The sequence below is a fragment of the Notothenia rossii genome (genome assembly GCF_949606895.1).
Source record: "Notothenia rossii genome assembly, chromosome: 4".
Taxonomy (NCBI): Eukaryota; Metazoa; Chordata; class Actinopteri; order Perciformes; family Nototheniidae; genus Notothenia; species Notothenia rossii.
In genome coordinates, this window is record NC_136902.1 from 89226858 (window position 1) to 89252577 (window position 25720).

The 25720-nt window shown below is 39.7% G+C and overlaps 2 protein-coding genes across 3 annotated transcripts; one reads left to right on the plus strand and one right to left on the minus strand.

Moving 5' to 3' along the window:
* Positions 1-755: 755 nt before the first annotated feature.
* Positions 756-17324, minus strand: cab39 (calcium binding protein 39). 2 transcript variants are annotated; one of them, XM_079674392.1, is made up of 9 exons: positions 17110-17324; positions 11700-11855; positions 9151-9315; positions 6516-6634; positions 5784-5952; positions 5514-5573; positions 4324-4389; positions 2748-2891; positions 756-2649 (listed from the first exon to the last, which is right to left on the minus strand). In XM_079674392.1, the coding sequence occupies exons 2-9, from the start codon at positions 11811-11813 to the stop codon at positions 2461-2463; spliced, it is 1026 nt and encodes a 341-aa protein (XP_079530518.1). In that variant the 5' UTR covers positions 11814-11855; positions 17110-17324; the 3' UTR covers positions 756-2460. The 2 variants fall into 2 exon arrangements, with proteins under 2 accessions (XP_079530518.1, XP_079530519.1); XM_079674393.1 differs by lacking the exon at positions 17110-17324 and adding an exon at positions 14372-14615.
* A 2139-nt stretch (positions 17325-19463) lies between these two features.
* On the plus strand, positions 19464-25383 carry her8.2 (hairy-related 8.2). The gene is made up of 4 exons (XM_079679757.1): positions 19464-19600; positions 21964-22059; positions 23266-23338; positions 24787-25383. The coding sequence occupies exons 1-4, from the start codon at positions 19538-19540 to the stop codon at positions 25032-25034; spliced, it is 480 nt and encodes a 159-aa protein (XP_079535883.1). The 5' UTR covers positions 19464-19537; the 3' UTR covers positions 25035-25383.
* The last annotated feature ends 337 nt before the right edge of the window (positions 25384-25720 follow it).

Consider the following 25720-nt stretch of genomic DNA (forward strand, 5'->3'; position numbering starts at 1 on the left):
TTATCTAGAAAAATAGTAATGCAAGCAGTGGCAGTTCTAGTGTTACTAGAGGTGCACTGGAGAGGCGGTTCTTACGCACTTACTATAAGTGTTTTAAAGGCCATAAAGTTGACACTTGAAAAATACTGGAAAAGCGTCATATAAATGCAGCACATTTAGCCTACTACATGTTGCCCTCTATAAGGAGTAGCCTACATCTGCACACGTGAGGATGAGATTTAGCGGCACGTGTGAATTTTCTTAACGGTTTTTGAGTTCTGAGAAAAAAGTCACAATACTGACTTCTTTTTAAGAATTGTTTTTTTAGATTCTTTCATTTTTTAAAGAATCATATCTGTCATTTATCCTTACTTTTTTCTCTCATAAATCTGACCTTCTTTTTCTTTTCTCAAAAATCCGACTTTTCTTTGTGAATCCTGTCTTTTTTTTAGTCCACTATTTTCAGAATTGTCTTTTTTTTATAGATTCCATCATTTTTTTTTAAAATTCAGATTGCCAGAATTTTAACTTTTTATTCAGAATTCAGATTTCTTTCACAAAAATCTGATTTTTTTTCTCAGAATTCTTACTGTTTTCATGTGGTCTTAACCCTCTTCCGAATAAGTGCTTTCATTATTTTAAAATAAAGAGTCTTGTTCATTGTGCTGCTATAATAGTACTCGTGAACTCTACACATTTCTATAATGGAGCATTTGCGGTGAGCCCTCTAATGTTGCCACACCATTTCTGTACACAGGACGACAATGACCACAGCATTATTTTATTCCAAATGTTTTTTTTGTTCTTTATTTTGTTTGTAGGGCCCAGGCCTTTCACACTTCTGAACGCACCCACACGCTCTATGCTGAAACTGGCCTCAACATACAGCAGAAAGTTTAGTTTGACATTTCAATGTTAAATACTAGGAAAAAAGAAACAATTCCAGTACAACATCTTTTAGTACAGCATCATGCACAGCCAGTGGAGGAGCATGCATGTTCGATGCGGATGGAGGGACTGCCGGCTCTCTGAGTATCGCACGGATATTTCCTTACTTGCACTTTTAATGACATGCTGTTAATGAACACATCTGCCGTTTCCACCATCAGGACATTACAGCATGCCCAGATTAGTCCGCTAGTCACGATGCTTTACACTAAAAACCTGTACTGGAATTATTAACCCTCTGAAAAGAAAGGCTCAACGTGAGGAGAAGGAGGGGAAAGTAAGAATGGTGCTGACGAGTTCACCTCTGAAACACTCTCTCTGTGGGGCTCGCTGCTCTCCCAGGACAGAAGCAAAGTGGGTGAGGGTATCAAGTTAATGAAATAGAGGAAGGGGGTGAATCCCCTCGACTCCGCTCAGCACCTCACAAAGTGCACAGCTTTAATGTTTCAGTTAATGCTCCCCCCCAAACCCCTCCCTCCCCTCTTCTACACATGTTCAGCAATCTGAGAGATACTCAAAATGTAGACGGGAGAATAAAACACATCCAGAGCTAATACCATGACATCCTATCGGTTAGCTAAATGTGAGCCTGTATGAACAAATAAACCCAACAGCAACCATTTCAGCAGCAAAATGTCACTTAACTTCTTTTTGTATGGTTTAGAAAGTCATAAGATTACAATTAACCAACAGCGGGATGTTTAAGGTAATATATATATAATATATATTCATATGTCAAGGTTCAACAAAAATCTACAAAGCAAAAAAAAAAGAAAAGGCATATGTACACGATCACCCTTTCCCAGAAAAACCCAACTCTGGGGGCTTCACTGAATCCACACCTTTACACCCCTCCCTCCTGCTCCTCATCATCATCATCCTCATCATCATCATGTGCTTTAGGTGCTGTAAGAAAGCACACAGGAGGTCAATGGTTCTGTGATGGCGTCTGAATCGCTGAAAATGAACCACCGTGTCTTTATTGGATGAAGGCATAGATGTGATGCACGTGCACGCCGAGTCTGTGGCGCTGGGTACAGCCATGTCACATTTCAAGGCATGCAACCAACACACCAAATGTTCAGCTCGTACCATTTCCATCACAAGGTCTGAGCTGATATTCTTGCATTATGTGTGTGTGTTTTTAATGTAATACATATGTGTGTAAAACTGTGTGTCAGGAAGTCTGCCTAACTGCACGGACATTTTCTGTCACACTATGTTCGATGGACTTCTTTCATCATAATATACCTAACATGTCTCAATGTGCAAGAAAGAAAAGCAGCAGCAGCAGCATCTATTATTTCTCTTATTTCTTTTGAAGGAAAAATACTTAAAAAAAAAGAAAAAGAATTAAATCAAAGTTCACAGAGGAGCAGAGGAGCTGTCGACTTCCTGATGAGTTGGTGTGGGTGCGTTGGTTTTGTTTCCTCTTGTTCAGAAACCGGCTGCTGATGGGTCCGTTAAGCAGACTTTGTCCGGATGTTTTCTTCCCCCCCCCCCCCCCCTCACCCCACCTCTACAGCCTTTTCCTCAGGCCTCCTGGGGGGCCGGCCTCTTCAGGTCCCGGATCTGTTTGACCAGGTAAGTCTTTTCATCGTTGAACTGTTCGTCCTCCGTTCTGTCGTTCTGGAACTTGCTGAGGAACTCGATGAGTTTGGTTTGGTTCTTCAGCAGGATGTCCAGGATGGGCTGCGTCTTGTTGGGGTTCGCAACAAACACCTGGTAGTTTAGGGAGGGGGGGGGGGGGTAAGGATGTTAATATGTGAAGATAATGTACATCTGTGATACGGTTTAGAAACGGTGTCTTTAATGTTTACCTTAAAAACGTGGAAAGCTTCAAACTGGATGTTGCGGCTCTTGTCCCGTAGCAGGTTCATCATTAATTTGAGATTCTCTGGCCTGCTGATGTATTTCGTCATTATGGTGAAATTGTGTCGGTCAAGAAGCAACTCGCCCAGTAGCTAGATGGTTTCAGAGTGAGAAACACAATATAAATACAGGGTGTATGCAGGAATCCTGAAGTCAGATGTAATTCCTTTAAAGACCTTTTTTAAGACCCTCTCCATACATTTTAAGACCTCATCGCCACTTTGAGTTCTAACCGGTTACCTTGGCGACACACTTGACCTCACATTGACTATATATATATTGATTGTCCTTCCTCCTTATCTTCCAACCATTTGGACGCAAACTTGCATTTCCCCATAACGATGTTGCTTAGCAACCGGCGTAAACGGACCTTCGCGCGCTATCAAGCAGAGAGCGTGCGATGTCCTGTTCAGATGAAGCCAAATCCAACGGGATGCCATAAATAAACTACACAGAATCACACTACACACCTACGCAATGATTACATTCAGGCAGACTGTAGAATACAACCTCTTTGGACAATTTACATACTTATTGAAAACAAGCTACAAAATGTCATACATTGGAAAATGCCGTTTAATACTTTTAATAGCCTTCCTTTTCTATAAATTGATTTATCAACTTTTAATACTTTTTAAGACCCCGCGGACCCCCTGATTGAACCTCGCCAAATGGACAGGCTTATTGCTTTAAGGTCCAATCTAAAATATAGTTAAGAAACCAACATGATGAGTTAATCCAAATAGTCCTTATAACATCTGAAAACATAGGTACTCACACAACTACTGTTATCAAACCTTAAACTGAACCAGAAATCTGAGCTTGATTAAAAACTGGAAAAAGATGGCTGGTTTCAATTGACGGTAATAATCAGGGTTCACACACTTTTTCACCAAGGATATTCAATGACTTCTCCATGACCATCTGAAAATGGTTTATTTGAACATGGAACAGGAAAATAAGGTCTGCATATGAAACATGTTGTTCCTATCTAAACCAAATCAAGTAGTAGGCTCACTAACTTCTACAGGCTAAAGCAACTAAAATCTCTCACCAGCAAAACACCTCGTCAGATAAATGCCATTTTACAATTCATTTCTATACGATACAGTATTTATTATCATTATAGAATTACTATTTCGGCGATTTGATAAAATATAAATTATATTTGATGCAACTTTAGTTACATTTCCATGACTTTTCCAAAACTTTGGGAAAAATATTGTTTTCCATAACTTTTCCAGGGCCTGGAATTAGCATTTTGAATTACCATGACTTTTCCAGGTTTTCAATGACCGTAAGAACCCTGAATATAAAGAAAGCAATCAATGGATTTATAAAATACAAGTGAAGAAGGAGCTTCAGAGCAAACCCATAAAGCGCTTCCACCACTAGATGGCGGTCTCGTGAAGGAGTTGGAGGTGGAATGGTTTTAGAGAAACCAAACACTGTGACCGTCTTTAAATAGATTTCTGAAAAGACTAAATGAGACATGTTTACAGGCACGACACGCACACCCCTTACCTTGAGGGACTGCCTTTTAGTCACGTAGTTTTCAGAGTGGAGTAGCTTCTCATATTCACTGAAGAACTAGGCAGAAAGGAAGAAGGAGTCAGAGAGAGAGGACGGGGGAAATAGAGGTGGTCAAGAAGCTGTTTTTTATCATTGTATTCATGTCTTGTATCAAAACACAATGCCTGCAAATGATGCACCTCCCAGCTGATTGAGCGATGTGAGAGATGTAACTGGTGCAAAGAAAACACGACACTCCATTGAGTAATCTACAACATGTTGATTTCCACTTCAAGGCAAGTGCATGTTGCAATAAAGCAGCACCTCTTGTATCGTTTAATGAAGAATAAACACATCACTCTAGCTGTCATGCATATTTTGTGAAAAACTATGTTTTTAAAGATAATACCTTAAAGGTCACCGATCAGGCAATAGCATACAGTAGGTCTCAGATATATACAAATATATAAAAAACATGTCTATGAAGTGTTTTGCTCAAAATACCAAACAGATCACCCATTCTAGCCAGGCCTCATATCCCTCTATTTCACTTCCTGTTTCAAAAGTGCTGATTCGGGGTACTAAGCTTTAAAATAAAAAAAGAGGGGGCTGAGCTCATGCGGGACCCGGCAGCTACTGTCTAAACTAAATGCTGCCGTGATGAAACGCCATATCATGGATTATCAAGGATTCTCTCTGAAACAGTATGGAGCTCAAAGGCTTTCTCTCTTGCCGGTTATACCACAAGGTGAGTTCCTTTTTACTTCCTGCTTCTTCACACACATGCTCTCCAGTACAGGTTAGCTCTGAGTGTTAGCCATGCTAATGTAAACACCGACCATATTACGTCCAAAACAGTCGGGCATTGTTTCTGATAGCAACGTTTCTGATCGGGCCGTGGGTCCACATTTCAGATATTACGTCATGTCGGACGTAAATCTGGATCAGCTCCGTTGTTCCCCCGTTTTTAGAGATTTGGGTACGGAGGTAAAGAGAGAGGGTTTTATGTTCTGACGCTGCGTGAGTTCCCCGACGCACCGGGGACACATGTTTATGTATAAAAGACATCAGAAAGTGCATTTTGCATGATAGGTCCCCTTTAAGGTCTGAATGTTGACTTCTTCTTAATTAGCTCTCATGAGAGGACATGGGATGCATCCTCTGCTTTTTAAATACTATATCTCAGTGGAGTGAGGACTTACTCTGTCATAATGTTGCTCCAGAAACTCTGCACTCAGTAGCTTGTGTCTTGTGAGGAGGTCCTGCAAATAGAAAATGCAAAATATTAGGAAAAAATAACACATTTAATGATTATCACTTGGGCTATTAGTCTAATTAATCTTTTGGACACTGAAGGTAAAACAAACTGAAATAAACCATTAATTCAAATGAGTGAAACCCACGACCTGCTGTGGGTTGAAGAGCTTTGGGAAAAAATGGTAAAAGGAGTCGCAGAGGTTTTAACATCTTACTTTGAAAGTGGCGAATGCGTCCGAGGCGATGTCGAAGGTGGACATCTCCACGTATCTGAAGAAGTCGTAGAACTGCTCCGACCACAGCGTGATTTTGGCCAGCGGTTCATGTCTGATGCACTCCCTCAACATGATGCCGCAGTTTAGGGCGATCTCTGGAGACTCATACCTGCAGCGAGAAGCAACACATGAGAACACTTAACCACACACACACACACACACACACACACACACACACACACACACACACACACACACACACACACACACACACACACACACACACACACACACACACACACACACACACACACACACACACACACACACACACACACACACACACACACACACACACACACACACACACACACACACACACACACACACACACACACACACACACACCTTTCAAAGTATTTTTTTTTTTAGGGGGGAATTCAATGTTTTTGGCTGTGGCCGTGATACAGAAGCAGACTATGCTCATGGGAGGGTTTTACAAAAATATTGAGGCAAGACAGAGAGCTATCAAACAACACATTTTCTATGCTAGGAATGCTAGGAATGTCCTAATCAAGCAATTCCACTCAGAAAAGTAGTTGATTATTGAACAAGAAGGACATCAATCGCGTTACATTGAGATTTTTCGAGTCACAGCCGACAGGCACGTCAGTCCAGGATGTGAATCTGTAATCTGCAGCTTTAATGTTTTAAAGCAACACGTGTACTTACCCTTTGAGCAACATGAAGAGGATATTCTGCTGGGTGCACAGGTACTCCACCGTGGGCGTCCGGGTGCCAATCTGACGCCGCAGGATGTTGTTGAAGATCTGAGCCACGTCTTTCTTACCCTGGAGGAAATAGACAAAGCAAACATCAAGACGTGGTGAAGGAGCAGTTCATTTATGCAATACAAAAAGGGTTACCAACATACTTCCAAAGAGAATGCAATCAGGAGATAGAGAAACTTAGAGAGCCAACATGCAGCTCTTAAAACAATGTATGCTGTTTTATTTGATACACGATTTGGAAGAAAATAACATAATCAGAATCAGAATCCCTTTATTAGTCCCACAGAGGGGACATTTGCAACGTTACAGCAGGAAAGAGCCACAGACAGCTTAGTGTTGCATATTTTAAATGCGTTAAAAAAAGTACTAAGTTATAATATAATAAACAACATGCTAAAAAAAGATTAAAAAGAAAAGTTGCATAATTTTCAAAAATACAGATCAAAAACAAATCAAATCTACAAATCAAATCCTGTAGCAGTTCTTAGGATTTATCAACCCGGCATATATTAGTTATTAAAGATGGCTATGTATATAAAGTATATATTGCACATAAAGCACATATTGCAATTATTGTGACTCGTATTGCAATTGAGATCGAGGATGGATAGATTGTTTTTTGCATAAATATAATTGAAAATATATAAGGAAGGGATCATAGCTTGATATTTCTGTATCTTTACCAAAGAAAGATTGTTTAGTAAATCTGTAAAATGTCGTTTTTTGGGCCAGGACATCCATGCAGCACCACTTTATTTAAAATATTTCAATTCATGTTTAGCAACATGTAGACGACATTACGAATCTTTTTCAGCCCTTAACGTGATGTTAAAAGTAGCTGATAAGTAGGGCTGCTCGATTATGGCAAAAATCATAATCTCGATTATTTGGGTCAATAATTGTAATTACGATTATTAAATGCGATTATTCATTGACTTTGAAAACATCCATTTATTGGAGAAAAAAAAAGTCAACAGTATGTTTTTAACAGTTGATTACCTTGAACTTTAAGTATAATTCAACTGACGGAAAAAAAAAAAGTTATAAAAAAAAAATTAAAAAAAAGTTATAATAAAAAAATAATCGTTTTATTTCGATTACGTTGTTTTCGCAATCGTTGCAAGCCATAATCATAATCGCGATTAAAATACGATTAATTGAGCAGCCCTACTGATAACTTAAATCAATTACAGATAATTAAAAGGAAAATAGCTGTTTTTATTTGGTGTTTTAACAGAGAGGAACTATACAAGTCCTCAGAGAACACGTTTCTAAAAATGTTGAATCCCTGTCGTATTTATAGGCAGGAGGAGGGTAGATGAGGAAGACGATCACACACACAGTGAGTCACGCTGAGAGAGTGAGTCAGGTAACACTGCAGCAGCAGTCTGACATATTGCAGGGAGACGAGAGTTTGCCCACAGAGAGAGAGGGAGGTGACGTGGACATGCATCCCTTTTTCATGTTGATACGACACATTCTTACTGTGTTCAGAAACATTGGACAAACTTCCACCGCGTCTGCCCACGTGTCGTTATACGACGTATTCACCCGGGAGTACGCTGCGCATGGGTTCCCTCGACAAGTAAAGCGATGGGATTTCTCCATAGGATTTTGGAAAATAACTGGAAATAAGGTCTGTGGAAAACGGACCTGTTTGATAAATGCACGTTTTGTTCAGCCGGATAATCTTAACATGTCCTACTTTTATAATTTTTGAATCATAAATCTAATCGCCAGAAGCAAAATGCCAACGTTATGCTATAAAGGAACTACAGTCGAGTACAGCAGGGTCCCACTAATTCAATGTCACTCCAACTTAAAGGTGGGGTAGGTAATTCACTTCAGAAACACTTTTTGTTATATTCCATGGAATGCTCTTAACATCCTGATAGCAATAAATATCTTAAATGCTTTGACAATAAATACATACAAAAATATCATCTGTGGAAGCCGTGGCGCTGTAAAAAGCACGACCAATCATCTGAGCCGGCCCGGCTAAAGTAACTGGATGGCCTTCCTGCCTGTCAGCCTTCCATCTGTGCACAAACTTATCTCGTGCCCTCATTGGCCATGTGTGCGTTCGTGTGTGTTGGAGGAGGGGCTCTGTGAGGAAGTCTGAAGGAAGGGGCAGATTCTTTCCGGTTGTGTACTTTCAAATTCGAGCGCACTCGAGCTGGTTTCTCCATTCTTCTTACCTACCCTACCTTTAACACTAGAACCGCCAACGGGTACATTTTAGGAAGTGATAAAATGCTGACTCACTTCCTGGTTTTAGGACTCGTCACTGCACCACTCTATACCAATCAGTTTACATTATGTATATAAAGCCCAAATTACACTTTGTCTCCGGGGGCTTTACAGTGTCTTCAACATGCACCACCCTTTGTTTATAAACCTCGCAGCAGTGGACAAGGAAGAACTCCCCCCCCCAAAAAAATTTAAGAAACCTTGGGGAGAGCAACCAGAAGGACAGACTTGCAATAGATGTTATAAAATAAATAAAATCACAACATAGAAAATCCAAATAACCAAAATGAGAACGTATTAAACATTCAAACGTCACAAACTCTCACCTCGAATTCGATGAGCTGCAGGTCTGCTACGAGGGTGCTGAGCAGGCCGCTGTTGTAGAGCTCCTGAGCGAGCTGAGCCACTGCCTCCGTCTGGGGCTCCTTCTCATTTGTCCCATACAGGATCTCCTTCATGGCCACCAGGCTCTTTGACACCTCCTCTGTGGCCTGAATGCGATATGATAACATTTTATTTTCAGGTCAAGTGTGTCCTTTTACCTGAATGACAGCAGCTCCATTTGAACCATCGACAAGGACAAATATTAAAGCAAGAAACCAGTAAACAGACATTAGCCGCGTTCACACCGAGTACTTTGCCGTACTTAGTGCCCAGTACTTAGCTCCTAGCACTTAGTTCCCCCATGGAACTAAAGAGCAGATCGCGTTCACACCGGAATAAGTTCCCTGGGGGAAGATTACGCAAATCAAGCCGCTGACAGGTCTCCCTTGAAAAAGAGATCATTGATCTCAATGGGATTTTACCTGGATAAATAAAGGTTTTGAATTGAATTGAATTGACGTCACTTCTTCTTCTTCTGCTTTGGGTTTACTGGCAGGCCGCAAACCACTTCACGGCGTATACTGCCACCCGAAGTCCTCGGGGTTGGGGACTGGCTTTTTTGTGTTGCCATAAGTTATTCTCTCTCCGTTGGTGCGCGGGGCTAATGCTAATGCTAATAATGCTAATGCCAGCAAATACAATGGCGGCTTCACAAAACTTTTCAGAGTTTTACGGGGCGTGGTTTGCAATTCGCCCAGCCAATCAGAAATTGGAACTTTTTCTCCCCAGGATAGTCCCACCTCTCTAGCAGGGACTGAAAAGGGGGTAAAAGTTCTTATGAACTAAGTTCTCTTTTTGGTGCGAACGCAAAATCCCAGGAACTATCGGAACTAAACGGGAAAAGTACTCCGGTGTGAACACGCCTATTTAACATGATATTAAAATCTCTGAAGACCCTTTAATGCTCCTGTGTGTTTTTATTTTATTCTATTTGTATCCTATGTTTTATTGTGTTTGCAGCACTTCTTAACACGTGGCTTGTGTGGTCATTTATTATTTTATGATTCCTATGATGTCTTGTCAAGCACTTTGTGACTTTGTCTGTGAAAAGCGCTTTATAAATAAAGGTTACTTACTAATGTACATTTGACCTGCGATTCACTGTGTATTTGATATAGGCATAGGATGACTGGTGGACAGAACAGTCTAACTTTCCTAAATCCAAGGGTTGACCTACAATCGTTGAGCAGACGTTTAATTGGTGGAGCAGCTTTGACATTAAAGCAGTGGAAAAACACACAATCATTAACACATTGACTCGTGTTCTTAAGTGGCATTATAGTGCTCTTACAGAACTAGTTTTATAGACATGCCTAACAACCTGCGCTGGCTAACTGTCAGGCAGAGATCCACGTATGCTTTATGAATTTGATCAGAACTGTAAAAGTGACTCATCCACCAAAGATATTATGGGAAAGGTTGTTTTTACTCGGTGTGATCATCCCAACTGTCAAACACGTTAGGCAACAGGAAGTGAAACGTGAAAACAGATATGAGGCAAACAAACAAGGCCATGGGGAAGGTGTATATTGTTCAAGAGAATAATTTGGTTCAAACTCTTATTTATTTCAGACACTATAATTAAACCGTGTCTCTGTATAGTTACACTATGAGTTATATTGTGAGAAACATAATGAAAACAAGGCTGTGAGTAGAAAAACTCTGTTGCTAGAAGACGTTTTATTGTATTATTTTTGACACCTTTTTTCCTTGGAGTTTATCATGATATTTTAGTCGTCAACATTTTTTTTATTTGACTTTTATAGGTACATCATTTGTTGAGGAATAGCTAGATTATTTTTATTTCATGTTGGGCCCAAGAAGGAATAGCCAATGCTAATTATACTGCTAACAGGTATCCTAAGTACTTTGCCGTACTTAATTAATCAGAACTCTTTAGTTCTCATGAATAAGTCCCTGAGGGAAGATTAGGCAAATGAAGCCGCTGCCGTCACTTCTTCTTCTTCTGCTTTGGGTTTACTGGCAGGCCGCAAACAACTTCACAGCGTATACTGCCACCCGAAGTTCCAGGCCGGAAGTCCCCGGAGTTGGGGACTGGCTTCAGTAGAAGCTGCTGGGACTCCCAGCAGCTTCTACTGAAGCCTTCCGAGTAAATCGCCAGAACGCCGACACCTCCTCATCTCCACCGCTCCCATGTTTTTTTTTGTTGTGCCATAAGTTAGTCTCTCTGTGTTTGTGCGCTGGGCTAATGCTAATGCTAATAATGCTAATGCTTAATAAAATGCTAATGCTTAATAAAATGGGAACCTTTATCTCCCATGAAAGTACCTGCTCTCTAGCAGGGACTGAAAAGGGGGTGAAAAGGTTCTCATGAACGAAGTTCTAGTTCCGGATTTATTTGGTGTGAACGCACAATTTCTAACTATATCGGAACTATACTGGGAAAAGCACTCCGGTGTGAAAGCGCCTATGAGTGATGAGCTGATCAACCCTATGAGCTTAAGGTGAATTTGTGCGAGATTCGCCCTACCTTTTCGGCCTTTTTGTCGGATATATCGTGCTTCTCGAGCACCGACATGCTGTCCTTGAGGTTTTTGACGATGTCCGCCGGCGACTTGTGGGACTTGCCAAAGGGGAACGGCATGGCGGAGCGTTACCACGAGCAACCAGGCAGCGGACTGTCCACCTGAGGGAGGAAACGTACAAATTGATCAGAGCTTTTTATACGAATCAGAATCCCGTCATTATTCCTCCCACAGAGGGGAAATGTACAAAGTTACACCAGAAGTGAAGACAGAGAGAAAAAATAAAAGCACTATTAGATAAAAGGTATGCAAATAATATTATAAATTAAGTTACATTCACTGCTATGGACAGTCTTGCACTAATGGGCATTCCCAAAGATATTGAAGTGACTATTATGTTGTATATATTGATTGTTGTGCTTATATCTTAATGTGTGCACATGTGTCTGTTGATTGTGTATATATCGGATATACATATTTTATACATATTTGTATTTGGGATTGTGGGAAACGGTATTTCGATCTCTCTCTCTCTGTACACACAAACTGAAAGGTTGACAATACATGTACCCAATATATATATTGCACAACAGTGGTGTCGCAGTCTGTGTTTTTTGTTTTACATTATTGCACATTGGTGTAATTTCACAACATATGGACTCAGAGTGAATGCTTAAGAGAGAACTGAACAGCACAGAAGGGTCAGACCTACATTAATGTACGGCATATTAATTAATTCAAACAAAAACAACACAGTCCCAGTGTTTCCAGGCAATATCTTTGTTATACTTTAAGCTCAAGCTTGGGGTAGCTCAATCTCACAAGCAGATATAAAGAAAGCTCAGAAATAGGTGGTGCAGTCGGTGAAGATTACAGACATGCAGCCAGTGACTCACAAATGATTCAGAAGTTATTGTCATGCAGACGTTGCAATGACATGCAAGTCTGGACAAAGGCTGAACAGTCGATACAACACGTCCAACATGAGCTACACCTTTATCAAATAATACATTTTAAAACAGCAGCGTGGTTGGATGTTGCAACTGTACGACTGAAATGTCAGTGAAATGATTTGCATGTTAAAAAAAAAAGTAATTTAACCACAATTATCTTTTTAAATCGGGCATTATTGTTTCACTAATTTCTCAATCAAGCTACCTGTCACTCACTGCTCATGGTAACACGAGTCATCGCTGTTAAATATGATTGAATATTCTCATCTCACGTATATTTTTTCTTCTTCCATGATACTTCCTTCACTTTTTAAATCAAGTTCACTTTTTGACCACGACAGCGAGATGGACAGCATTACCTTTTTATGATATGGTCAATGTGCTTCTTACTAGATAGCACTTAGATACAGATACAGATAACTATGGTAATAAGTGCTAATTATCCGATCAGTATTGTGACGTAACGTTTCATTTCTGGCCCAAGTGTAGTGTCAAAAATAACCGCAGATCCAGTGAGAGAAGAAGGAAGTCTATTAACAGAAAAAAGATTTTGTTAGTGTTCCTCTTTCAGACCTATTTTTGCCCTGGCTTCCCACTGAAATGCACATTAACAACTTGCTGTTAAACATACTACGAGCCCCTAAAGCAAAACAGCGGGCTAACCCTGATTCAAAGATCCATTGCTGGAATTGAATATCATTAAATTGGCCAGGTTGAATATATAAAAACACAAAGGCAGAAAGACGATGCATTTACTTGAGTAAACGTTATATATCTCGATATGACCTTTAATGCTTCATGAGTCAGCGGCGATGTTGTGAATCATCTGGTCATCGTCAGTGAATGATTAACCGAGCGTTGTTTACCATGACATAGCCTCAGACCTTTGTTTGACCCTCTCCCTGCAAAGTGAGGTAAACAACACCCCCACCATGTTACTAAATATATACAGTACGTTCTCAGGTAACGTATTTAGGCCGGTAAACTCCTCCGTTAACAAAACACAAGAAAACGTGTGAAAGATGAACCACAGAGATCGAATCTCACTGCTGCTCGTATTTAACTGTGTTTCTTAACAAGGAACCTTATCTACTGTACACAACTCCCTGACCCACCCAGCAGACCAACTTAAACAAACTATGGGGCAGAAGGCAAGGTTTTTGAACAGACAAAGAAAAAGTGGGGTGATAAAGCAAGAGGATATCAACACAGCAGCCTACATGTTCTTATTTGTTCAAATACTAGCTTATAAATAATGACTATATTGCCTATACCGAGAATTCAAGAAACACATCAATACAACTTTTGATTTAAACTTAGAGCTCAACGAATGTAAGGAAAATATGGCAGAAACAAATGCTGTTTTCAGCTTTCAAATATGATTAGCTGCTTTTCAATGTTTTCATATTTAGGTTAATATCTTTGAGTTTTGGAAAGACGGAGCAAGACATCTCACCTTGGATTCTGAAACACTGGGATCAACATTTGCCACCATTTTCTGACAATTCATAGACCAAACAATTCATCTGTAAAATACATCATTTAAAATGTAAATAAATTGCAGCCCTAATCCCAATATCATGATCATTTCAGCCAAGAATTAATTCCAATATGCTCCTCTGACATGTTTTCAAGATAGTGGGCTATTGATGTTTGCCACAAACACTATTAATTAGGTACAGATTGAACACTAAGAGCCACTGATCTGAGAGTCTGTCACCAACCTGAACTCTGAACACAGGAGCAGTGTAGTAGTCACAAACTGATCCTCTTATTTCTTGGCAGGAAGTCCACATTTAGAAAGCAACGCTGTGGCCAGGAATATAAACCAGGCACCAGCACCGAGGTGGGCGGTGCAGTCCACCGTTCGTAAATGATGTGTCATGTGTGACAGAGTTGAAATATAAAACGTGGTTCACAACACGGTGACAGAGGCACTTAAATTGTGCTCGATCAATCTAGACACCTCGACTTTGCCAGGTGGCCAAATCCGTCTGACAGACTAATGCAGAAGCGCCTCGCTACCTCTGATCAGTGTCACTGACGCAAATAGGAAGGAAGCATATGGCAGGTTGAAAATCAGCTGGTGGCTGATAACAAATAATTACCATAAACTCACCCTAACATGGGCTAGAGGCGGAAAGGAAAGGAAGAAGTCTTTCAAATGAACCCAGCGTTATGTTGGACAGAGAAGGCTTTACATACCTGCGTTTACAACAGTAGGTAAAGGCCAGTAGTGGAATGTAACCGAGTACATTTACTCAAGTATTGTATTTAAGTCAAACATGTAAGTACTTTGATTATACTTGAGTTTTTTTCAATTCATGATTCTTTATAGGTAGGTAGGTAGGTAGGTAGGTAGGTAGGTAGGTAGGTAGGTAGGTAGGTAGGTAGGTAGGTAGGTGCACCTTTACCAGCTTTGAGAACACTTTCATGATCAATCATTATAAAACATATCATATCTATTATTCTGAAATGGACCAATCTGCACAATGACTACTTTTACTGTCGCTACTTTAACTATATTTTGATGAGAATACTTTTCTACTTTTACTTGAGGAACATTTTGAATGCAGGACTTTTACTGTAACAGAGTATTCCTACACTCTGGTACTTCTACTTTTACTCAAGTACAAGATCTGAGTACTTCTACAGTATAGTGTGTAATCTTAGACACTGTTGTGAATGCATGTCTTTTGTACTGTGAATAAGTATATATGCTTTCAATGTTCATTGTACAATACAAATTAAAAGACAAGAAATAAACAAGAAAGTAGAAAATATACAGGTTGAATTTACAAAGCAACAATAACAACATATAAAGCAAGGTATTATATATATAAGTATGTGACAGATGGAATATTACATATTAAAATGAATATATAAGTGTAAAATGTAAAGTGAAGAGAGAAACTATGGAGCAGAGATTTCTCTACCAGCCAGAAGTGATTTGTTACACAGTTTTATTGCAGTTTTTAAGAACTATTAAGAATATTTTTGTAATTCTTGCACAATGACTGTCAACAATGCTGCTGTGACAAATCTGTATTATTCTTTTTTTTTTTTTTATTCTACACTCTGTTAGTTCTACTTTGTCTTCAGTGCAGGACTCTTCCACCTGGTCTGTAGGTCAGGGTCTGACAGAGAGCACCGCCCCTATCGTATCCATGCCTGGTTTGTGATGGTGTGAAGCCTGCCAACTTTACGCAATGCTAACAAAAGGGACACTTGCTCACTGCGTTTTAACATCACGGCAGAACCGAAGAGAGATGTGTGATTCAGCTACCCTTTTCCTTTCACCTGACATCTTACTTTGTATCCGTTTGTAGGGAAACGTGGCCTATTATATATCAATCACTGTCCACCAAACAACAGTGCTAATTGGAAGTGTGTGTCGACTCACAGCAGGCCTCGGCGGGGCTAATCTTTACAGAAACTCTCAATCTTATTAAGATGTATTCAAAAACAGCATAGACTTTGGGAAGTAACTATGTTTTAAAGGTACAGATTTGTAAAGTAACGTTGACATTGCTAATGACAGTTTGCTATCCAGCTATGTTAGCATAACGTTAGCCAGGCCTCGCGCTAGGAAGTGCGCTGGCCGTTGAGGCAGATTTTTATGAATGGTCGTAGTGGCCAAACGGTAGTACTACAACTCCAGTGACGTCATTTTGGCCCAAAAGGACTTTTCCCCATTTACCCCATCGGTAAAAAGATGTCTGTAAATTAGCTTGTAATTATTTTATATATTAATAAACTACCCAGCACGGACACTTTTATAGCCCCTATTTAAATCATTAGTGTGTAAAAAGTTGTAAAATGCGCTTTAAAAAAAAGCTGAATCCAGAGTTATTTTCCCTCTCCATTCATCTTATAACTTTGTTTTATTTTATTCTTATTTTATAATTTTTTGTTATATGTGTATAGTTATTTTATTCAGTCCTGTGTTGGTATTAAGTGTCGTTTTTACTGACAAAGCTATGTCTTAGTCTGGATATTACTTGGGAAGGGGGAGATTGTATTGTTTTATTGGTGTACTCTTTGAGTTAGGTGTTGTATACATAACATTAGATTTGATTTGATTAAAAGCAGAATCCAGATCTATTTTCTCGCTAACAGTCTACTGCGCACGCGTAATGGGCCCACATCCGGGTACTGTCTGAATCTACCGTCTCTCTGTTTTGGCTTCAAGCGCTACTGAGCAACTACATAGGAATGAACGGAGTTCTCTTTATACGTCCATGCGCTAGGACCATAAAGCCCATGCCCGACATTAGCACATCACAAACGGCAGGCTATGTTCAGATTGAACGTTTTCACTCATTAAGAGCTGTCAAACAAGCAAAGTAACGATAGATAATGTAGCTAAGGCAGCCGTTGGTGGCTAAAGTAGCCTCACACCACAGTGCCTGCAAATAGAATCATGGCTTTATTTACACACGCACACACACTCACAACGTACCTTGTTAAACGGCGTTTCCTCCGGTTTCCCCCGCTTTTTCAAGACAGCTAAAGGCCACTCAGGTGCTCCTTGGAATAAAACCTGCTTTATTTTACCTCCGCTTGTTTGTGGTTGTGCAGCTCCTATTTCCTAACGCTGTCTCTGAGCTGGTGTCTCTGCAGCGGACTCTACCGCCCCCTGTGGTTGGCTGGTGTCATGGCAACAGGGACGCGTACACTACGCAAGGGGGCGCTCCCTGCACACATACATGTTACCAATAGTGATGATGTGACGTACGGCGCAGAGGCTGAAGCGTGTATCGGCCAGTGACGTCATCGATGACAAACGAAGCCTCGCTGACCGTCGATACCACGTGACTGCTTCTGATAGTGCTTCAGATCGATTAAGAGAGCTCAGACCCTCACTTATGGAGGACGGAACTTGACATATGTATAGATAAATGAATGCATAAATAAATGTATGAATAAAAACATGAATACATAAATACGGAAATAAATGAATAAATACATAGACGAATAAATAAATTATTTTATTTATTTCCTTATCAATTAATTTAATTTGATTTTTTAAATTCTTATAATTGCATTTTTTTTTCTTCACATCCCCCGGAGGTGTTCTTTGTGTCCTCCTCCTCCTCTTCTTCTTCTCCTCCTCCTCCTCCTCCTCCTCCTCCTCCTCCTCCTCCTCCTCCTCCTCCTCCTCCTCCTCCGGACAGTCCAGCTTCTCTGCTCTACTTTCTTGTAGTTTTGGATGAATGGCCGCCATTGTTCTGCTTTGGTTCCCACGACCCAGCATTCGCCTGGCAGTCGCGTGGCTCTGACAGGGGCTCGCGCTTTTGAGGGGTCTGAAGGTGTTTTTGTGTGTGTGTGTGTGTGTGTGTGTGTGTGTGTGTGTGTGTGTGTGTGTGTGTGTGTGTGTGTGTGTGTGTGTGTGTGTGTGTGTGTGTGTGTGTATGTGTGTGTGTGTGTGTGTGTGTGTGTGTGTGTGTGTGTGTGTGTGTGTGTGTGTGTGTGTGTGTGTGTGTGTGTGTGTGTGTGTGTGTGTGTGTGAGCGAGGGGGGGGGTCATCTGGTCAATCTGACATCTGCTCCTAACAGTTAAGAGCAGATGTCTGACATTAGAAAACAGGAGAGTGATCAAAGCTCAAAGCTGCATGGCGACGCACACTGCAAGATGTTTTTGTTTTTTATAGACTGACTGTAGTCCTTGTTTGTTTCTCAAAACGAAGTGAGGCTGACTCTCCTCCTGCTGCAGCTTTTTGCCAATAAGTGTTCTCTTACAAGGAATTTGCCTAAGGTTTTTGGTAAGGATGGAAAAATACAATAGACAAAAATAGTGAAGCAGCAAAAAACGAGTAAATAACTTATGTTAAACTAACTAAATTGATCCCACATTGGGAAGTTTGTTTTGCAGGTAAACCAAGGCTTTGTACATCTGTTAAAAATTGAATATTGAAAAAAATGACATAAACAATAAACCATAGTATATAGGCCTATCTATAGAGTATTTAAAGAATTAAGTATTCAGTTTATATACTCAAGAAACACTCGAGTAAATTACAAGTCTCTCAAAATTCTACTTAAGTACAGTACTTGGTTACTTTATATATCCTCGAGTGATTTGCCGGTCAATTGTGTTTTTTGGGGGGATAAGGATTGGCCTTTTTGCAGGTAGGGTAATGTTGCTCGTATAATGTATGATGTTCATATATATTTTCTTGATTACAAAAAATGAAAGTATCAGAATCAGAAACAGGTTTATCAGGTTGACACGTACGAGGAATTTGACTTGGTGTCGTGGTGCATACATAAAAGAAAAAACACAGAAACACAGCACTATTTCACGAAAAACTATAATAACATTAAAACATATTTAAAATCATATGAAATGTAGTAAGATATAGCAGTATGGTATGTGTCTTTTATGTGTGTTGCCAGACTTGTAGCCTCTCTGGCTCTAAGTGACACATCTTATACTGGTAAACCCATACTGGCAGATAAATAATGAAGCGATTTGTCGCTCTATTGTGTCTTTGGCCTTTTTGCAGGTATAGTGTAACGTTGCTCATGAGAAGAATAGGCGAGGGTCTCCCTGGAGTAAAGCAGTAACTGCACACCCTTGTTCATCCATGGGAGAAGAGGAAACTGTTCTGTGTTGGGTGGAGGAAGAGGGGGAGGAGGGGGAGGAGAGGGGTGCATGGTTTCAGGCTGGACATCTGTCGCTTGTGAGTGTGTTTTTTTTCTAGGCCGGGTCTCTGGGTTATTGAAAGGAGCCAGTGACCTGTCAGTCTTGACTGATGGGAGCCCCTGTGTGGGAAAATCCCACAGCCAAAGAGCTGGGAGCATTCACATGCTAATTGAGGCGGATAAATAAGAGGGCCGCGCGGCGCCGAGGGCCCTAGAGACGAGCTGAGATCCAGAGGAGCAAACATGACCGCTTCATCCACGGCGCACAACGTGGGGAGACATCCCAGCGCCAAGGAGGAGAGAAAGGTATTTACATTTTATATATATATAGAGCGATATGTTTGTTAAGATCAGAGGTGGGACTCAGATCTTGTAGTAGGAATATTCTGTTACAAGTAAAAGTCCTGTATTCAAAATGTTACTCAAGTTAAAGTACAAGACGTTTTTGGCATCTAAATGTACTCAAAGTATTAGAAGAGAAAGGTATTTACACTTTATGAATACAGAACAATATGATCAGAGGTGGGAGAAGTACTCAGATCTTGCAGTAGAAGTAGTGGAAGTACCAGGAATACTCTGTCACAAGTATAAGTCCTGCATTAAAAATGTTACTCAAGTAAAAGTAGAAAAGTATTAGGAGAGAAAGGTATTTACATCTTATAGATATCTGTGTTATGATCAGAGGTGGGAGAAGTACTCAGATCTTGTAGTAAAAGTAGTAGAAGTACCAGAGTGTAGGAATACTCTGTTACAGTAAAAGTCCTGGTAAAGTACAAAAGTGTTTTGGCATCTAATTGTACTTAAAGTATTATTCAGATTCAGAATATTGTATATGATATGTTTGGATTATAATTTTGTGTTCTCAAAGCTGGTAAAGGTGCAGCTAGTTTGTAAACTTTGTATACTTAAGGGTAGCTTGTGTTGTTTATAGTTAACATTATCACAAGTCTCTCAACATTGTACTTAAGTAAAGTACTTGAGTAAATGTACTTAGTTACTCTACACCACTTGTTATGATCAGAGGTGGAAAAAGTACTCGTTCCTTGTACTTGAGTAAAAGTACCAGAGTGTAGTAATACTCTATTACAAGTGAAATACCTGCTTTCAAGTCAAAGTAGCGACAGTGAAAGTAGTCATTGTGCAGATTGGTCCATTTCAGAATAATAGATATGATATGTTTTATAATGATTGATCATGAAAGTGTTCTCAAAGCTGGTAAAGGTGCAGCTAGTTTGAATGGCTTTGTATACTGCAGGGTAGCTTGTGGATTTACTCCAGGTGGAACTAAAGTCTGATTTAACACTTGATTATATTTCACATCATTCATCCACATCTGGTAAGTAACTAAAGGGATTAAATACATGTAGTGGAGTAGAAGTACACCATGTACCTCTGAACTGTAGTGGAGTAGAAGTATAAAGTATCAGAAAATGGTAATACTCAAGTAAAGTACAAGTATAGGACTCATCTCTACTTTTGGGGAAATTAAGGGGAACATAATTTAGACTGAATAGACCACCTAGAACACATTTCTGAAAAGAAACCCCCCCCCCCCCTAGTGTCAAATATCTGAAAAGTGACATAGAGTATATGTCACTTTGGTTTTAATGGTAAAATAACTCTTATTAATAACTTAATTAATGAGGAGAATTTTTTGGTTTAAATTAGTTTGAACATTCTTTGAATTGAAGAATAAGAACATATCAACTCAATATAATTGAATCAGCTAAATTAAAGGTGGGGTAGGTAAGTTTGAGAAACCGGCTCGAGATACACTTTTTGTTATATTCCATGGAATGCTCTTAACATCCCGATAGCAATGAATATCTGAAGTGCTTTGACAAAAAATCCATAAAAAAATGTCATCTGTGGAAGCCGTGGCGCTGTAAAAAGCACGACCAATCATCTGACGCGGCTAAAATAACTGGATGGCCTACCTGCCTGTCAGCCTTCCATCTGTGCACAAACTTATCTTGTGCCCTCTTTGGTCATGTGCATGTTGGAGGAGGGGCTCTGTAAGGAAGTGGCAGATTTGTTCCGGCTGTGTATTTTCAAATTCCAGCGCACTCGAGCTGGTTTTTCCAAAATTACCTACCCCACCTTTAACTGAGCAGATCATAATAATATTTCTAATTGTGCATATATGTCACTTTGGGTTTACTGTGAAAGTTTAGGGTTAAAGTCCCGATCAGTGTCACAGCGATGTTTATCTCATTTGTTTCATATCAATTTGATCAAGACATGTTTCCACATCAGGTTCAATGTAATAAAGGACATGTTATGTAAGCATTTTAATTCTTAAATGGCTTGAATTTGACCTTTAGCAACAAACAAAAGCTTTTGAAATGTAGCTAGTTCGGTCACATGTGTTAGTCTGGCACATGGACATGTTGTTATGGGAACTCAAAGTCACATGACCTGGACCATGACCCACCAGACTGTTCAGTGTGTGTCAATTAAAATGAAGGCTAAAGCTGTATGAGGAACTTTCTAGAACATTTAAAGTTCCTGAGACACCTGTGTCACGTGGGTCCTTATGGGTTAAAGTTGTGCTTAAGTACAATACTTGAGTTAATGTACTTGGTAACTTAACACCTCTGGTTATGGTACACAGTTTGGACCTCGTTGTCCTCTGTATTTCACTTAAGTTATATGTTTAAATCTTTCAGATGAGGAAGCCGCTGATCGAGAGGAAACGACGAGAGAGGATCAACAACTGTTTGGATCAGCTCAAAGACACTGTGATCGGAGCGTTCAGTCTAGATGTGAGTATTTCATCACGTCTTACCTTCTCGTAAACAATGGAGTCTGAGTCAAGCTTACTTCAAGGCAGAGGTGGCAGAAGTACAAAGATTGTGTACTTGAGTAAAAGTAGAAGAACTCAGATCTTGAGTAAAAGTAGAAGTACTCAGATCTTGAGTAAAAGTAGAAGTACTCAGATCTTGTACTTGAGTAAAAGTAGAAGTACTCAGATCTTGTACTTGAGTAAAAGTAGAAGTATTCAGATCTTGTACTTGAGTAAAAGTAGAAGTACTCAGATCTTGTACTTCAGTAAAAGTAGAAGTACTCAGATCTTGTACTTCAGTAAAAGTAGAAGTACTCAGATCTTGAGTAAAAGTAGAAGTACTCAGATCTTGTACTTCAGTAAAAGTAGAAGTACTCAGATCTTGTTCTTGAGTAAAAGTAGAAGTACTCAGATCTTGTACTTCAGTAAAAGTAGAAGTACTCAGATCTTGTACTTCAGTAAAAGTAGAAGTACTCAGATCTTGAGTAAAAGTAGAAGTACTCAGATCTTGTACTTGAGTAAAAGTAGAAGTACTCAGATATTGTACTTCAGTAAAAGTAGAAGTACTCAGATCTTGTTCTTGAGTAAAAGTAGAAGTACTCAGATCTTGTACTTCAGTAAAAGTAGAAGTACTCAGATCTTGTACTTCAGTAAAAGAAGAAGTACCAGAGTGTAGGAATACTCTGTTACAGTAAAAGTCCTGCATTCAAAATGTTCCTCAAGTGAAAGTAGAAAAGTATTCTCATCAAAATATAGTGAAAGTAGCGACAGTAAAAGTAGTCGTTGTGCAGATTGGTCCATTTCAGAATAATATATATGATATGTTTTATAATGATTGATCATGAAAGTGTTCTCAAAGCTGGTAAAGGTGCAGCTAGTTTGAATGACTTTGTATAATGCAGGGTAGCTGGTGGATTTACTCCAGGTGGAACTAAAGTCTGATTATACTGTTTAATATTAGAGTGGTGTAAAAGTACATATATACCTCTGAACTGTAGTGGAGTAGAAGTACAAAGTAGCATAACATGGAAATGTTCAACTAAAGTACAAGTATCTCAAAAGTGTCCGTAAGTACACTAACTGAATAAATGTAATTAGTGACTTTACACCACTGTGTCCTATCTTGTCTATAAGTAAACAATGGAGTCTGAGTCAGGTTTGACTTCATGCTCTCATCTCTCCACAGCAATCCAAACTGGAAAAAGCCGACATTTTGGAGATGACAGTGAAGCATCTGCAAAACATCCAGAGCAGCCACGGTAAGAAACATGTGTTCAAAGCGACGATTCAGAGCTTTGAAATGCTCTATTTGCAGAATAATATAGCAAAGTAAGGTACACAAAATGGTTCAAGGAAGTTGCAGAAATAAGAAAGATATGTACATTTATAATAGATATTAAATCATGGGACCCTGTAGCTACTTAAGGGATCCCTTAAATCTGCACAGCCCTCAGCTCTAAAATATAATATTGTAATATATTCATTGTATTACGTTTTTTAGTTTCTTTTGTATATTTATGCTTGATGTAAATACTTGTCTTTATTTTTTTAATGTAAACATTGTAATATCATGCTATTTTTTTACAACTTATTTCCTTATGTTTGCACCATAGCAAATTCCTTCTATGTGTAAGTGTACCTGGCAATAAACTTGATTCTGATATTGATGGTTGTGGATATTGTTATGGTAAGAAACAATACTATATCATGTCATTTGGGTATGTTGATTCATATTTCTTTCTCAAATGGTTGACCTTCAATCTCCAACCATATGCTTTTAAGAGAAAGTGTGGCGGGCAGCTTCCTGGTGGGAAAGAATTAACAGTTGATAACATATTTTTTAAACGTTAGTTTTTATTGAGTTAAAGGTGGGGGAGGTAACTCACTTCAGAAACACTTTTTGTTATGTTCTATGGAATGCGCTTAACATCCCGATAGCAATGAATATATTAAATGCTTTGATAATAAATACATTAAAAAAAGTCATCATGTGGAAGCCGTGGCGCTGTAAAAAGCACGACCAATCATCTGAGCCGGCCCGGCTAAAGTAACTGGATGGCCTACCTGCCTGTCAGCCTTCCATCTGTTCACAAACTTACCTCGTGCCCTCGTTGGTCATGTGCGCGTTCGTGTGTTTTGGAGGAGGGGCTCTGTAAGGAAGTCTGAAGGAAGGGGCAGATTGTTTTCGGCTGCGTACTTTCAAATTATAGCGCACTCGAGCTGGTTTCTCTATTCTTACCTACCATACCTTTAAGTTTGTACATAATGGAGAAACAAAACAGAAAAATCACTTTGTACTTGTGGCTTTTCTTGGCATATAACAATGATAGAAAACACAAGTACAAGATCATCAATAAAAGACAATGAAATAAATAAAATAAACATCAAACTGAAATTCAACAGTCGTGGTTGCAATTTGCGAGTGTGGACTGATTTGGAGGGGTCCCAGTTCACCTCCTGCCCTGCCGTGGTGTCCTTGAGCAAGGCACCGGACACCCCCCTTTCCCCCTCACTCCCATTGATCCTACTATTAGGATGGGTTGAATGCAGAGGCCACATGTCACTGTGTGTGCAGTGCGCTCTGCATGTGTGGCCATTAAAAGAGGGGTTTCATCCCTTCAGTTCTATATTTGACTGCATGCATTCTCTACTTTGACCACTAGAGGCTGCTCTAACCTCACTCCCCTCCTCTTTTCTCCCCCTGCAGACCCCACATTAGGCCTGGAGGCTCAGCAGAAGTACAGCACAGGCTACATCCAGTGCATGCATGAAGTCCACAACATGGCGCTCACCTGCGAGTGGATGGACAAAACTCTGGGCTCTCGTCTGCTCAAACACCTCCTCAAATCTCTGCCCAAATCTAAAGAGGAGGGGCCGCCTTCACCCCGAAATGATGCTCCTCTCCCAGGGTTCTGCCCCCTCAGAGGAGACCTGGAGATGTGGAGACCCTGGTGACCTGCTGGATGGTTGATTGATCCGTTATGTATCTTATAGATATGCTGCTCAGAAGACAAACGTGGGGCAGTTTTTGTTCCGGTGGTTCTTATGATTATTGTGGATGTGCTATAATGATTCCTCAGTACTTCCCTTTAGAAGTCGACCTCTCGTAGCCTGCATTATAGAAGGCTCCTATTAATCTTTTTGAGTATTTATTGTATTAACTGCTTTATTTATTTGATATTATAAGGCATTTTAAGACTAAACTATTCTGCTTGCTATTGCATAGATGTTTATGTATTCCTCCTTTGCTGTAGGATTAACCCGAACAACAATAATAATAAAGCTTTTATTCATCTTTGTGAAAGATCATGTCTCATTTACAGTTGTTCATTTTGAAATCTGCTTTATGAGCCATGCAGTACAGAAGGACAGGAAATCACATCCAAACTGTTCAGGATATTTATTATAGTATCATATGGATCAATACACACATCCAAAATCAAATCAAGCTTATTTAAGTGTTGTTTGTTTGTTTGTTTGTTTGTTTGTTTGTTTAAACTGGATTTTTTAGGAGAGGGAAGCTGTAGCAGAGCTGTGAAAAAGAAAAGAGATAAGCCTAAAGACTATACCCAGACCCTATACCCAGATAACATTTTGAAAACAGTCAAAAAATTGCATTTATCAATATTTTTTTACCTACA

What these genes read in the sequence shown, in the direction of transcription:
- cab39 (XM_079674392.1), bottom strand. Translation starts at nt 11,813, where the DNA reads ATGCCGTTCCCCTTTGGCAAGTCCCACAAGTCGCCGGCGGACATCGTC. An exon ending in CTCTTCATGTTGCTCAAAGG is followed by an intron (nt 5,953 to 6,515) that starts GTAAGTACACGT and finishes TTCTCGCTGCAG; the next exon opens with GTATGAGTCTCCAGAGATCG. An exon ending in CTAAAAGGCAGTCCCTCAAG is followed by an intron (nt 2,892 to 4,323) that starts GTAAGGGGTGTG and finishes GAAACCATCTAG; the next exon opens with CTACTGGGCGAGTTGCTTCT.
- her8.2 (XM_079679757.1), top strand. Translation starts at nt 19,538, where the DNA reads ATGACCGCTTCATCCACGGCGCACAACGTGGGGAGACATCCCAGCGCC. An exon ending in GCGCCAAGGAGGAGAGAAAG is followed by an intron (nt 19,601 to 21,963) that starts GTATTTACATTT and finishes TAAATCTTTCAG; the next exon opens with ATGAGGAAGCCGCTGATCGA. An exon ending in AAACATCCAGAGCAGCCACG is followed by an intron (nt 23,339 to 24,786) that starts GTAAGAAACATG and finishes CTCCCCCTGCAG; the next exon opens with ACCCCACATTAGGCCTGGAG.